The 17,500-nt window shown below is 33.5% G+C and overlaps 1 protein-coding gene across 1 annotated transcript in view; it reads left to right on the top strand.

The window, feature by feature from the left end:
• Gycbeta100B (guanylate cyclase soluble subunit beta-1-like) overlaps positions 1-17,500 on the top strand; it is an 880,554-nt gene that overhangs the window by 855,966 nt on the left and 7,088 nt on the right. Inside the window, exon 11 of the mRNA XM_068345488.1 lies at positions 5,515-5,651. Coding sequence (XP_068201589.1) covers positions 5,515-5,651 — 137 coding nt within the window. The remainder of the gene's footprint in view (positions 1-5,514; positions 5,652-17,500) is intronic.

Raw genomic sequence — 17,500 nt, 5'->3', positions numbered from 1 at the left:
ACATCCTAGCACAATTATCACCTCATGCAACTACTCCTTAGCACAATTAGCTCCCCATACAATTACTCCTTATGAAAATTGCAACCTCGGACAACAACTCTCTCTGACAGTTACCCTTATAGACTACTTCCTAGAAACAATTACCCCTTCATACACTACTCCAACAGATGATTAGCCCCTTGGACATCTACGTCCAATCACGCTTAACCCCTTAACAAATACCTTTAGAATAATTACCCAATCATAAAAATATCTCTAAGGACAACTGGCCCTCTAAACTACTTCCCTCTACAACAATTACTACTTGGAACAACTACACTCGTCAGTCAGCTACTCTTTGGCAGACCTACTCGTACACCTTCAGACTACTACTCCCTACTATAATTACACCTAGGTACAGGCGTAAGATGACTACTCCCTAGTACATCTACTCCTTCAGACTTCTACACCCTAGTATAATTACCCCCTAGGTCCAGGCCTAAGACGACTACTCCCTAGTACAACTACACCTTCAGACTTCTGCACCCTAGTATAATTAGCCCCTAGGTCCAGGCCTAAGACGACTTCTCCCTTGTAGAATTACACCTTCTAGACTTCTATACTCTAGTATAATTAGCCCCTAGGTCCAGGCTTAAGACTAATCCTTAGTACAACTACACCTTCAGACTTCTACTCCCTAGTATAATTTCACACTATGTCCAGGTGTAGGACAACTATTCCCCAATACAACTGCACCTTCAGACTTCTTCTCCCTAGTATAATTAGCCCCTAGGTCGAGCCCTAAGACGACTACTCCTTAGTACAACTTCACCTTCAGACTTCTACACCCTAGTATGATTAGCCCTTAGGTCCAGGCATAAGACGACTACTCCCTAGTACAACTACACCTCCAGACTTCTACTCCCTAGTATGATTAGCCCCTAGGTCCAGGCCTAAGACGACTACTCTCTAATACAACTACACCTTCAGACTTCTACACCCTAGTATAATTAGCCCCTAGGTCCAGGCCTAAGATGCCTACTCCCTAGTACAACTACACCTTCAGACTTTTACTCCCTAGTACAACTACACCTTCAGACTTCTACTTCCTAGTATAATTAGCCCCTAGGTCCAGGCCTAAGATGACTACTCCCTAGTACAACTACACCTTCAGACTTCTACTCCCTAGTATAATTAGCCCCTAGGTCCCGGCCTAACACGACTACTTCCTAGTACACCTTCACCTTCAGACTTCTACACCCTAGTATAATTAGCCCCTAGGTCCAGACCTAAGACGACTACTCTTTAGTACAACTACACTTTCAAACTTCTACACCCTAGTATAATTAGCCCCTAGGTCCAGACATAAGACTACTCCCTAGTACAACTACACCTTCAGACTTCCACACCCTAGTATAATTAGCCCCTAGGTCCAGACATAAGACTACTACTCCCTAGTACAACTACACCTTCAGACTTCCACACCCTAGTATAATTAGCTCCTGGGTCCAGACATAAGACTACTACTCCCTAGTACAACTACACCTTCAGACTTCCATACCCTAGTATAATTAGCTCCTAGGTCCAGACATAAGACTACTACTCCCTAGTACAACTACACCTTCAGACGAATAAGTACTCCCTGGTACAATTACCCCCTAAAATAGCACAATTATCCCCTCAGAAAATTTCCACGAGATAAAAATACCCCTCAGACAACTACTCCATAGCCCAGTTACCTCATTAGACAATTACTCCCTTTGAAGAAACATTCTCCTAAAACATTAACCTCCTTTTTCATGTTTTCCTGTAATGTTTCACCATTATCCTTATTTGCTCTCATTATTACCTGCTGTGTAGTACATTGATGATATGAATGCTGACATGATGAAATATATAATGTTGTTAGTGTTAAGATCACCCATTTCTTACTTTAGTTTTATAATAGATATAATATAACAATATCGCTACCTATATACATTATTAAAAAATAGGTTTTTCAGTCGAAAACTCTCTCTCTCTCTCTCTCTCTCTCTCTCTCTCTCTCTCTCTCTCTCTCTCTCTCTCTCTCTCTCTCTCTCTCTCTCTCTTATGAACTATGATATTTCCGTTGATTCAAGAATAAATTATGTTTTCCCCTTTGATTATGCCATATTTTCATCCTCATCATCATCTCCTCCTTTGCCTATTAACGCAAAGGGGGTTGGTTAGATTTCGCCAGTCGTTTTTATCTTGAGCTTTTAAATCAATACTTCCCCATTCATCATCTCCTTTTTCATACTCATAGTCCTCAGCCATGTAGGCCTGGGTCTTCCAGCTCTTCAAGTGCCAAGTGGAGCCCAATTAAATAATTGGTGAACTAATCCCTCTTGGGGAGTGCGAAGAACATGACCAAACCATCTCCATCTACCCCTCACCATGATCTCATCCACTTATAGCACTCGAGTAATCTCTTTTATAGTTTCATTTCTAATCCTGTCTTGCCATTTAACTCCCAATATCCTTCTGAAGGCTTTGTTCTCAAATCTGCTAAATCTGTTGGATACTGTTTCGTTGTCATACCACGACTCGTGTCCATATAGTAACTCCAACCTCACTGAACTGATATATAGCCTGATTTTTATAAGTAATTTTCAGGCGATTTAGATTTCCAAATTTTATCTAACCTTGCTATTGTCTGTTTGCTTTTTCCACCATACTTTAGACATCAAATTTTACAGAGATACGGACGTGTTTTTTCAAAATTATTGTAAGCTTTGAACGTCTATTGCATTTTCATATTGTAGACATTTCAATGCTTTCCTGCACAATTGGTACTTGGGATAGTAGACTTCATAAGGAAAAACCATTAACCTACATAATGAGGAAGTCAGTATTAAGATGCTATGTGTCATGTTTTCCTTACATACACTTTCTAATGCCTCTTAGTAAGGGGTAGAAGAGACTCTTTTAGCTAAGGTAAGCAGCTCTTTTAGGAGAAGGGCACTCCAAAATCAAACCATTGTTTTCTATTCTTGGGTAGTGCCATAGTCTCTGTACCATGGTCTTCCACTGTCTTGGGATAGAGTTCTCTTGCTTGAGGGTACACTCGGGGAAACTATTCTATCTTATTTCTTTTCCTTTTGTTTTCTTAAAGTTTTTTATAGTTTAAATAGGAAATATATATTTTAATGTTGTTACTGTTCTTAAGATATTTCATTTATTCCTTTTTTCCTTTTCTCATTAGGCTACTTTTCCCTGTTGGAGCCCCTGGGCTTATAGCATCCTGCTTTTCCAACTAGGGTTGGAAAATAGTAAATCATGATAATAATAATAATAATAATAATAATAATAATAATAATAATATTGATAATGATAGTAATAATAATAATGATAATAATAATAATAATAATAATAATAATAATAATAATAATAATGATAATAATGATGATGATGATGATGATGATAATAATAATAATAATAGTAATCATAATGATAATAATAACAATATTGATAATAATAATAATAATAATAATAGTAATAATGATAATAATAATTAATAATTAATAATTAATAAAAATAATAATAATAATAATAATAATAATAGTCATTATTTTTCTATTGGGGTTAAACCCAGTGACAGGAATTAAGTGTAGGAAGAATAGTAGGGTCATCAATGGAAGTGTTTGAAAGATATAATTATACGTTAAACAGAAAATTAATAAGACTGTCAATTCAACCCTTTCTTTGAGGGCATTGTTATGTCGCTGCTAGGGAGGAGGAGTCAAACACCAAAGGAATCTAATTAATTAAATGAAAAATATCCTTGAGCAGAAAACAAAGATAGTAATGTAAAACATATCCCCAGGAGAAGTTGGTGATCAGTAGTTTCAACAAGGACTTGTTTCAGATTTTTTTTTTTTTTTTTTCATGTAACAGGTGGTTCTGTGTGGCATAAACTACTGGATTGTAGTTTTATTGTTATTATTATTATTATTATTATTATTACTATTATTATTATTATTATTATTATTATTATTATTATTATTATTATTGTTGTTGTTATTATTATTACAAGCCAATCTATAACCCTAATTGGAAAAGCAAAATGCTATAAGCCCAAGGGCTCCAAACAGAGAAAACTAACCTAGTGAAGAAAGGAAATAAGGAAATAAATAAGCTACAAGAAAAGTAATAAATAATCAAAATAAAAATTTTTAAGAACAGTAACAACATTAAATTAGATCTCTTAATATAAACTCTAAAAACTTCAAAAAAAAAAAAATGAAGAGAACTAAGATGGAATAGTGTGCCCGAGTGTACCCTCAAGCAAGAGACCTCTAACCCAAGATACAGTGGAAGACCATGGCACAGAGGCTATGGCACTACTCAAGACTAGAGAACAATGGTTTGATTTTGGACTGTCCTCCTAAAAGAGCTGATTACCATAGTTAAGGAGTCTCTTCTGTTTTAATTATATATTTTCTGTGTAGGCAGAATGAGATGACTTGTACCTGTTGTTATTAGAAACGATGGGAATAGTACTCAATCGAGCTATCTTTTTTCCAAATTCATGTGCATGACATATATTTCCCTATACATTTCTATGTAAAACTATGAACCATACTGACCTCCATAGGATCTAATTATTAAATGTATATTAACTGGATAAACTGGACAGCTGATATATTTAATAAGATTTTTCTATTCTCTTCTTATCTTCTCGTATGAGAATCATTTGAGTCTTATTGAGATTCTCTGATATATACATTAGAATATTTGTTTATTGGGACATTTGCATTCGAAACAGTATTTCTATATGATGCCACCGTATTTTTCAATCTCCTCTCACTGGAAGGTGTTATGTGTCCAGCTTATTTGAGACTGATATAGTAGGTTTAAAAACAAGAAAATTTGAAATGCTATGCTGGAAAGTCATGCATCAATCTTATGAATGAGCAGACATACAGACGTACACTTAAATGAATGAAAGAGTAACATAGACTAGTAAAACTTGCCAACTCGGCTCAAGTGGGCTAAAACTTAGAGATATACTTTATAATTCCTTTATTATTATTATTATTACTATCATTATTATTATTATTATTATTATTATTATTCTTATTTTACAATTATTATTATTATTATTATTATTATTACTATTATCATTATTATTATTATTATTTTTATTATTGTTTTTATTATTATTATTATTATTATTATTATTATTATGATTATTATTATTATGATTATTATTATTATTATTATTATTATTATGATTATGATTATTATTGTTACTATTATTACTATTATTATTATTATTATTATTTTATCATCATTATTATTATTATTATTATTGTTATTATTATTATTATTATTATTTTTATTGTTATTATTATTATTACTATTATTATCATTATTATTATTATTATTATTATTATTATTTTATTATTATTACTATCATTATTACTTATACTTCCTTACTATTAATTCCTTGTTTCAATTAATGAAATTATTAATTCCACAAATACCCACATCAATATTTTTCACTTTCAGGCATCGTAGGGTTTTCTGCATATTGCGCTCGGCATACTGATATGGAAGGGGCTTCAAAGATAGTCAAAATGCTCAATGATTTGTATACAGCTTTCGATATCTTGACAGATGAAGTTAAGAATCCATACGTGTACAAGGTAAGTGAGATCTCTCTCCTAGTATATAATAATAATGATAATGATAATCACTCACTCCACTGGCTCTGGGCCCATGTGGTCCTTGACCGCCTCTATAAGACTCCTCCACTCTTCCCTATATATCCAGTGGGATATCATTCCAACGGGCAGGTGCTCCAGGTCTCTTAGGGTACCCTGACACTTGTACAACTTTTTGCCACGAATTTGTCGTGGCAAGTCTTGACATTTTGTTGCACGAACTGGAAGATCTAAATAAAAAAAACAAAATTACCTCAGAATCACAGCTGACCTGTCCACATTGACACGAACTGGCACAACGAGTTCACGACAAGTTCACGTATAGTTTGCGCACTTCCCGCATCGTCCCGACGAGTTCACGAACAGTTCGCGGATAGTTCACGACCCGGTCACGAAATTTTGTCGTGACCAAAATTTTTAACATTTCAAATTCTCGTCACGACATGCCACGATGTCACGACGGGTTTACTTACACTTCACGCCAGTTCACGACGAGTTCACGCCAGTTCACGACGAGTTCACGCCAGTTCACGACTCGAGTCGTGACAATGCGTGCCAGAAATTCGTGCAAGTGTCAGCCTGGCTTTATACATGTTCTCCCCATGGGTCGTCTTCCCTCTGGTATACCAAGCATCACTCCCCTTGCAATAATAATAATAATAATAATAATAATAATAATAATTATAAAATAATGATAATAATAATAATTATAAAATAATAATAATAATAATAATAATAATAATAATAATTAGGATGATGATGATGATGATGATGATTGTTGCATTATACCACTTTAAAAGTGACTTTGTAGAGAGAATGAGCCATGAACATAATTTTATCGTAAATCTAATATATATTAGAAGAAAATCAAGATGAATTTAGGAGAAGAGATCACATTAGGAGCCAAAACCGGTTAATTGATATTAAATGTTGCTTCAGCACAAGTACTGATTACCAAAAGTAGAAAACTAAAACCTTTGTCAAAATACTAATGACTCGGTGTTTATAATATGCCCAAAAAATAAGCTCCTGCGGCGTTTCACTGGCAGTGAATACCTAGCGTCCTAATCATCATCATCATCATCATCATTATCATTATTATTATTATTATTATTATTATGATTATTATTGGTGTTGATGTTGTTGTTGTTTTTGTTATTATTATTTTTATCATTGTTATTATTGTTAATATTCTTAATATTGTTATTATTATTATTATTATTATTATTATTGGTGTTGATGTTGTTGTTTTTGTTATTATTATTTTTATCATTGTTATTATTGTTAATATTCTTAATATTATTATTATTATTATTATTATTATTTGGAATGCTAGGCTACAATCCTAGTTGGAAAAGCAAGACGGTATAAGTCTAAGGGTTCCAAAAGGGAACATTACCCTGAATAAAGTAGTAATTTTATTCCTTAGTCATTGTCAAAGAAAACTGAAGGAATTGTAGAATTTCTTGCATCAGTCCTTAAAATTCTAAAGAGAAATATACTAAGGCCTCTTACAGATGTGAATGAGCCTTCAGTCAGATTATGATTATGGTACAGTCACGTTCATAAGCGAAAAGAATCATATCTATTTTTGTAGACTCTTTTTGAATTATAAGAGCAATTTTGTACATATATCAAGAATATATCTATGAAGTGTAAAGTCACTGGTAAAAACTCCATCGTGAATTATTTATGGTTAATATGAATATGTATCATTAACATTGAATAAAATCACGAGTGTTAGTGATACACATTCATCACTAATAACCACGTGTTACAAACTCACTAATTAGCTATCATTGTGGAGATGGGTTGATTTAAAGTCTAAGAACAGATTCCTGAATTCGACAGGAATATGTACAATGGACTTGTAATGAACTTATATCTCTCTTGATAGCTCGATTGGTAAAATCGTCCTTGCAGGCATTGTTTTGGCCCAGGGCATAGGTTCGAATCCTTGCCAGCCAGAAGCACTCATCAGAAATGATGAGATGTAGATGAAGATGGTTTGGGCATGCTCTTCGCACTCCCCAAGAGAGATTAGTTCATCAAACGTTCAGTTGGGCTCCACAAGACACTAGAAGAGTTGGAAGACCCAGGTCTACATGACTGAGGACTATGAAGCTCAAAGTAGGAGATGATGAATGGAGAAGTACTGAATTAAAAGCTCAAGGTAGAGACGACTGGCGAAATTTAATGGAGGCCCTTTGCGTCAATAGGTGTAGGAAATGATGATGATGAATTTTCAGTGGATATACATTCCCAAAGGTAGAATTCGATATTAAATGCCATTGCGGTTGGTATTTATGTGTGTGCATATATATATATATATATATATATATATATATATATATATATATATAATGTATATATATATATATATATATATATATATATATATATATATATATATATATATATATATACTCACACACAACGACGAACAACAATAAATGAAGCCGATTCTATTCCACTACAGCACTAAGGCCTCAGATATATAAATTCAGGCTTGGGATTTGGTCAGTTTTCATCACCACGCTGGCAAGTACGGATTGGTGATGGTGGGAGTGTTTGCCTGATCACTCACATACAAAGCAACCTAGTATGGGTGGCACTAGTACAGCTCTGCTGATCATGACATTACACAAACCACATTAAGGCATCCCCTCACAGGAAGAGATAGACACCTTACCTATAACTATGTATACAATAAAACAAAGAATATGGGACACTAAATTCTGACCTGTTCCTTTTTATATTAAGATATTATTACAAGGACTAATTCTTAACAGATATCTACATCAGCTTTAGTCCAAAAATTATAATAGATGAACCTTACAGATTCCTTTAGCAGATAAATCCATTGAGTTTATACAATGCCACTAAAACTAAAACCTCCTTTTAAAACTCTTTTCTCTTTTTAATTTCTTTCTAATGATTTATTGACATGAAGATATTTCTTAACACCTGACCATTTTGATAGTATTATTCTAATCTCTAACACGAAGAAAGACTGTGTTATTAACTTAAGCATATCACCCACTTTTCTTATGGGTTTTCATTCTTATTTCATGAAATTTACCAGTTTGAACGATGACAAATTTGCACACGTCAATTACAAGGGATATATATATATATATATATATATATATATATGGAGATATATATATATATATATATATATATATATATATATATATATGGAGATATATATATATATATATATATATATATATATATATATATATATTGCACTGTCAGAAGTCTATTGTTCTTTCTACATTATCACTGAAGGCTTTTAACTAAGTGGCATATATTACTTTATTGCAATATAACTACTTATCCGTAAAGTTTTCTCTGGTGTTATTACTGAAGAAAGTCTTTTTGCTCTTCTGAATGTATCGTCTAGAACAATTTCAGCGTCCTTTAATTCCTTCCTCATAATCCTGGCATGATTTACTTTACAATTTTAGAAATGTTTTCTCATTCTCGCACCGGAAAGTTTTTCCGGTGAACCCATTATCTTGTAGCGTGCTGTTTGTGTGGCAGCATACTGTTCTTCATAATATTCATATCCTAGCACACTGCAAATGTAATTCTGTCTCTGACTCTCTGTATGTATATATATATATATATATATATATATATATGTGTGTGTGTGTGTGTGTGTGTGTTTGTGTGTGTGTGTGTGTAGAAATCACGAAAGCTGACACGTGATGAATATAAAATGTATTATAATCACGAAAGGAAAAATGAAAAGACTTGATTGGAGTTAGTACTTTCGCCCATTAGGGACATCAACAGACTCCACAGTTGGTCCCTAATGGACGAAAGTACTAACTCCAATCAAGTCTTTTCATTTTTGCTTTAGTGGCTATAATACATATATATATATATATATATATATATATATATATATATATATATATATATATATATATATATATATATTTATATATATATATATATATATATATATATATATATATATATATATATATATATACAGGGTACACTGGGTGGGGCAAATAAAATGCCCGAGTTTTGGTAGGCTAATAAGAAAATTAAAACAATACTTACAGAATTATTTGTTGTTTTACTCGAATCAGTATATAATGCCGGTTGTGTGATCATTTTTGGAAGATGGCATCAGGAAGACGGTGGCCATCTGTAATGATGCAAGGTTGAAGGCGATTTCCTCCCGAATTTGCATCTTCAAATTCTTCCCAATTTTGGGGCGGCGACTTCTGAACACTTTCTCCTTCAGATATCCCCACAGGAAGAAGTCGCAAATGCTCAAATCAGGTGAGTTGGGGGTCCACTCGACATCACCCCTCCGAGAGACAAGGCGTGCCAGAAACATCTGTCGCATTTTGACCATTGCAACTTGAGCAGTGTGGGCTGTTAATGCATGTTGTTGGAGTTAGATGTCTCCGAGATTTATTTCTGCACTTAATTCTTCCAATTTCGGTTCAAAACGTCTTCCAACATCGCAAGATAAGGTTCAGAGTTGACGGTGACAGATCTTCCATCCTCCTCAACGAAATAAGTCCCAATTACCCCAAATTTGGAAACTGCACACTAAACAGTAAGTTTAGGGGAATGGAGCCTGATGCCATCTTTAAAAAAAAAATGATCACACAAACGGCATTGTATACTGATTCGAATAAAACAACAAATAATTCTGAAAGCATTGTTATACTTTTCCTGATATATACTGTATATATACAGTATATATATATATATATATATATATATATATATATATATATATATATACATATATATATAAATTTTGCACATTTAGCCTGCTTTTCATATTCTAATAAGCCACATATACTCCCCTTCATATTTGGATTCTCTCCATACCTCGGGATCGGAGACCCTAGGGGGAATCAACTCAAGATATCATCTTTGAGTTGATTCCCTCTTGGGTCTCTGATCCCGAGGTATAGAGAGAATCCAGATTTTAAGAGGAGTATATATGCCTGATTTGAGTATATACGTATCTATATGTATATAAATATGTATATATATGTATATATATGTATATATATGTGTGTATATATATATATGTCATGTACCCATAAAGTCATAATTATCAGAGAGCTCAGAACAATAGTGTTCATGAAGAAAATGCAGTGTCTAATGTCATCTATAGGACCGCTTTTTGAAGAATCTATCTCCATTCTGTTTAATTGAGATAAAGAAGCAGAGGAACATTACTTTCATGCTGTAAACAAGCCGATGGTGATTAACATTTTTATGATGATATAATTAAATTAAAAGGTTTCTTTTATTGGTGAAATATTAATCATTATAATGAGATAAAAACTAATGCGAACAATTAAAAATATCGAACGATTTTTGCCGAGTGTGGAAAAAGCACTTTTGACCAAAAAAAAGAAAAATTAATTTGTTTATCCTTTTTTATAACCAAAATACGCGCCATTTTGTATTCTTTTATCCGCAATTTCCTCTGATCTTTTTCTAGTTCTTTTATTGCCATTCTATCTATGAACATATCCCCAGGATAATCTCTATTTAAATAACCTTAAAACCGTTTTTACTCACTTTAATTTATATCTAGATTTATGGAGAGCTTTGGAACAGCATATATATGCCACAGTGTCCTTGGTTCATTATCATTCACTATCATTTACTTATCTGTACTCTGAAAAACCCATATTGATTGCTCATCGTCTTCATTATCATTGTCATTATCCCTAACTAAGCTACAACCCTAGTTGGAAGAGCAGGATGCTATAAGCCCAAGGGCTCCAACAGGGAAAATAGTCTATTGAGGAAAGGAAATAATGAAATAAATAAACTACAAAAGAAGTAATAAACCTTGAAGATAAAGTATTTTAAGAACAGTAGCAACATTTAAGTAGATGTTTCATATATAAACGATAAAAGTTTCAAAACATCGAGAGGAAGAGAAATGAAATTCGATAGATTAGTGTGCCTTTGTGTACCAAGAGAACTCTACCTCAAGACAGTGCAAGACCAGGGTACAAAGGCTATGGCACTACCCAACAATAAATTCAATAAAACTCCTAACAATAAACATGTCCCATGAATGAAAAGAAATATACTGAATATAAAGGGAAATTTAAAGGAGTAGGTAATAGGTTGGCCAAGGCACCCGCTGAGATAATGCCGTCTGTTCTTAGAGTTCCTGTTTTTTCAACTGTGGTTGTATTTTAGCCAGTAATAATAATAATAATAATAATAATAATAATAATAATAATAATAATAATAATAATAATAATAACAACAACAACTAGAGGGGCATTCAGTGAGCTCATTTCCCGACCTTTTGCTCGACCTTGACATTGACCTTTGTCCTTAACATGTATTAATTGCCGTTGATTTTCATACGCTCAAACATGAAGCAAGTTTAAAGTCTCTGTGACAACGATGTCCAAACTTATGGCTGATTACGTGAATCGTGCATTTTGCTTGACTGTGACTTTGACCTTTAAAATTGACCTTCCATAATATAATAATTTCCAGCTTTTTACATGATAGTTAATCCCTGCAAGTTTCATTACTCTATGATTAAAATTGTAGCAAGGAAGCTCTTCACAAACAAACAAACCCACACAGACAAACACACAAAGAGGGACAAAAACATAACCTCCTTCCAACTTCTCTGGCGGAGGTAATAATAATAATAATAATAATAATAATAATAATAATAATAATAATAATAATAATGATAATAATATTAAGTGGTCTCAATATCATTACATGTGAGGAACAAATTGGGAAATATGAAGCTGCTTACTTCCAAACAAAATCTCAACACCATATCTTGTTGTGAGTAGAGAATTTGATAAAAAGAAAAATAAAGTTATGGAAATGTCTGTAAAATATAATTGCCTAGAACTTGAACAGCACGATTTGCATATTATTATTTTAGCTAGGAAATTTATCTTTTAGCATTTATTGAATATAGCTACAAATCATTTGCTTATAAGTTCATTTCACCATCTTAAAATTATATTAGTTTTTATTTTTATAAGTAAAAGAGGACCTATAGAAATACTGACTGATTTATCAAATCAAAGAAAAACCATAAACCAAAACCATATACTGTAGATGTCAATGTAAATGAATGAAGAAATTATTTCTTCACATTCTTTTCAGTTCTGCTAATTCTATTTCGTCTCTCTTGGATTTTACCCTCATTTTCAAACTTTTCTCTATTAGGTTTTTGGTTTTTACTGATAGTTTTCCTTAATCTTATTCAGGAACTTTCCCGCCTACCTTTTGTGCCAATTCCAATGCAAATTTAGTTAGATTGCTGTTCATTTCTTCTTTGCTTGCTTCCATTTTATCATGTAGCAGCTGGAAGTACCTGTTTTGTAATGATAAACTAAACACATCAGAATTTTTCCTTTTTTACACGAATGTTTATTTTATTTCTTAAAATTAATTATTCCATCTCTCTCCTTAGATCTGAAAAAGATTTTACTTCACACCGTTCTATGATCCCTTGACTTTTAACTTGTTTAACACTGTTGCATCTTTAACTAGATTGACTTTTTCACAGAGAATAAAATCTGTTTACTTTTCCTTTTCTCCATTTTGGCTTCTCCATGTCCATTTTGTAAGTTACTTTTTTATGATAGGTGTTGATGATTTTAAGATTGTTTCTTCCAGGAAATTCTACAAGCATGTCTCCTCTGTCATTCCTTTTCCCTACTCCAAATTTAACTATTACTGATTCTCCTCTGTCCTTTTGACCTCTTTTAGTATTAAAATTACCTGAAACCAATGTAAATTGAGTCTTGTGTTTTTTCATAGCTATCTCCAGATCTTCATAAAAACTTTCTATTATATATATATATATATATATATATATATATATATATATATATATATATATATAATAAAAGATAACAACAACAACAACAACGACATATGCGGCTGCTTCTAGTCTACTGCAGGACAAAGGCCTCAGATATGTCAATTCGTGACTTTGGTTTGCCCAGTTTTCATCACCACGCTGGGCAGTGCTGATCGGTGATGGTGGGAGATTTCCGTCTGATCGCTCACAGCAAACCAACCCAATATGGGTGATCCTGACATGTGCAGCTTTGCTGATCATGTCAATACACAAATCATTTTCACCACGTTTAGGGCTCCCCACTCAGAAAGGGATATATATATATATATATATATATATATATATATATATATATATATATATATGCTGAGTAGACTGGTAAACGAATATCAGTCAGCAGTTTACCTACTTATTTAGTGTATTCTTTAATGAATATATAAGCAGATATGATATTCTTTCCTTATCCTTCTTTTGTTTTCCGTTGAATCTCCCTTATATAATAGAAACCAGGTGTGTGGCTATACATATGTATATATATATATATATATATATATATATATATATATATATATATATATATATATATACATATATATATATATATGTGTGTGTGTGTGTGTGTGCGTGTGTGTATGGGAGGGGAGTAGTCGAACCTTAGTGAGAGTGGGGTGAATGTTTGTGTGCGTGTGCGGGTATATCTATCTATTAACCGTCATTACTGACGGATCGCGTACACTAGTTTTAGAATAACAGCGACGGAATTATTGCCAAACCCATTAAACTCCTGTACAATAGACACAGTCCACCATCCTTCTCGACTTACATTCAGTCGAGTCTTGACTTTGAAAGGTAGGGAATTAGAGACATCCTCCGCCATCAGGGTCTATTGTCTTGTCCTCGTGAGCTCATTATACCTTGAATGAAGAGAAGATGTATGTAGACACACAACGATTATATATATATATATATATACATATATATATATATATATATATATATATATATATATATATGATAGAGAGATAAAGAGAAAAGGTATATACTATTTGCTAGGATGAATATTCTATGAAATAGCGTATGTTAATCTTTCTAAGATTAGAAACACTTATATCAAGAAATATACATACATATATGTTCATGTATAATGTATATATATATATATATATATATATATATATATATATATATAAAACATCAGAATAATGATGGGACAAAAAGAGCAGCATGGATAAGACAGCAAACTCAAGCGGAGGATGTTCCAACAACAAGTAAGAATAATGAGACTTGCAGATAATAGATGGACAAAGGAATAACAGAATGGGTCCCTAGTGATTGCAAACGAAGCAGGGGAAGGAAGAAAAGACAATGGTTTGACGACCTATATATATATATATATATATATATATATATATATATATATATATATATATATATATATATATAAAACATCAGAATAATGATGGGACAAAAAGAGCAGCATGGATAAGACAGCAAACTCAAGCGGAGGATGTTCCAACAACAAGTAAGAATAATGAGACTTGCAGATAATAGATGGACAAAGGAATAACAGAATGGGTCCCTAGTGATTGCAAACGAAGCAGGGGAAGGAAGAAAAGACAATGGTTTGACGACCTATATATATATATATATATATATATATATATATATATATATATATATATATATATAAAACATCAGAATAATGATGGGACAAAAAGAGCAGCATGGATAAGACAGCAAACTCAAGCGGAGGATGTTCCAACAACAAGTAAGAATAATGAGACTTGCAGATAATAGATGGACAAAGGAATAACAGAATGGGTCCCTAGTGATTGCAAACGAAGCAGGGGAAGGAAGAAAAGACAATGGTTTGACGACCTATATATATATATATATATATATATATATATATATATATATATATATATATATATAAAACATCAGAATAATGATGGGACAAAAAGAGCAGCATGGATAAGACAGCAAACTCAAGCGGAGGATGTTCCAACAACAAGTAAGAATAATGAGACTTGCAGATAATAGATGGACAAAGGAATAACAGAATGGGTCCCTAGTGATTGCAAACGAAGCAGGGGAAGGAAGAAAAGACAATGGTTTGACGACCTATATATATATATATATATATATATATATATATATATATATATATATATATATATATATATATATATATATAAAACATCAGAATAATGATGGGACAAAAAGAGCAGCATGGATAAGACAGCAAACTCAAGCGGAGGATGTTCCAACAACAATTAAGAATAATGAGACTTGCAGATAATAGATGGACAAAGGAATAACAGAATGGGTCCCTAGTGATTGCAAACGAAGCAGGGGAAGGAAGAAAAGACAATGGTTTGACGACCTATATAAATTTCTGGGTATAGACTGGCTTATAAAGACCACAAACAGATGGGAGTGGAAATACTCCCATCTGTTTATGGTCTTTCTAATCAACCACTACTTCACAACACACCTATACACCTTTTTGCATACACCCAAAATAAGTAGCATTTCAATGCATCGCCTTATTACTCATCCTTTTTCTATTCATATCACATGGACTATGAAAAAAAAATCCTCTTAGCAGTCTCTGCCATTTTTCATCATTTGAAATTAATATTTGCTTTCTACATCCATAAAAAGAGAATTGACTACACAGTTGTTTTGTATATTCAAACCTTGGCTTCCATAGTAACTCCAAGTTTCATCATATTTTGCACTAGCCATGCTGCCCCTCATCTGTATGAATTAATGTTTTCTCAGCTTCTTTCTTATTCTACTAATATCTTAGTTATTTACTACTTTTTTCCATACTATATATAAATAGTTTTAGCTCATCCCTACAGTAGGGTTTTCATTTACCCATCTAAAGCAGCCTTTGGCCACACATAAACTCATTATTTTCGTCTCGCAAACACTTCCCACCTCTTTCAGAAATTACTTTGGTCAGTGTTGAGTAGTTGTCCTTTTCGTCAGGAGTGGAGGCGTTGATGGAGGTCCTGAAGGTAGGGAAGTGACTGTCCATAAGGGGGTATACTTTGATCATCAGGTCCTTCATGGGATGCCAGAGCACACAGGTTCGGTTAGGCGTCATACCAAAGGTCATGAAGTAGGTTCACTTCCTGAGGAGGGCCGTCTGAGGCAGTTTGCAGGCGAGCGATACTGTTCACTTCCTTGAGGGTGAGCAAAGCCTTTTGGTCCCCAAAGGTTGTTTAGAGAGCTGAAAAGGCTTGGCTATACTGGCAGCTGGCGATAGTCAGTACTACTCCAGAAGGTATTTTTTGAGGTCATCACACTGTTGCGTCCCCTTGGTTGCAAAGCCAGTCGGAGATTTCTGGGGAAGTGTCCTCGAGAATCGCCGCGAGGACATAGTCTGCTTGAGCTGTTTGAGTGAGTCGTGCCCTTGATGGGAAACTGAACTTCAGTGTGCTGCTACCATAGGAACGCTTCTCCGCTGACAAAGGGCAGCAATTCTATTGAGGCAGTGTGTGCCGAAGAGTCAGGTTCAGTGGGCAGCATTATCAAAAAGTTAGTGCATATGGGTGGGTGAAAAGGGTGGTGTGGAGTAGTCACTCTGTTAGTCTCCAGTGTAGCAACATAACTGTTAGGTTCTAACAGAGAGGCGAGGTGAATGCAAATAAAGTTTGTTCCACAGATAACGAGCTTATATACAAGAAGTCGCGAGCAAGAATGTCACTAAAGTTAGTTTGTACGCATGTGTATGAAACACGTGCGGTACAAAGAACAGAGAGGCTGATGCAACTCGGTGTACGTATCGAGATCTCATGGCATGCAGAAGTTATTCACCAGATTCCTGTTGACATATTACACACAACTTCCAGTTTATGACCGCATGTTTTGCAGATGAACATTCGGCTGAATTATATAATAAACACTTTGTGGTCATGTTGGAGATATTCGTTAATGTATCAAAATGCAGGACTCAGGG

Source organism: Palaemon carinicauda, chromosome 22 (assembly GCF_036898095.1).
Source record: "Palaemon carinicauda isolate YSFRI2023 chromosome 22, ASM3689809v2, whole genome shotgun sequence".
Lineage (NCBI taxonomy): Eukaryota > Metazoa > Arthropoda > Malacostraca > Decapoda > Palaemonidae > Palaemon > Palaemon carinicauda.
The sequence above is the reverse complement of the archived record's forward strand: the minus strand, read 5'-3'. Positions and strand labels throughout refer to the sequence as shown.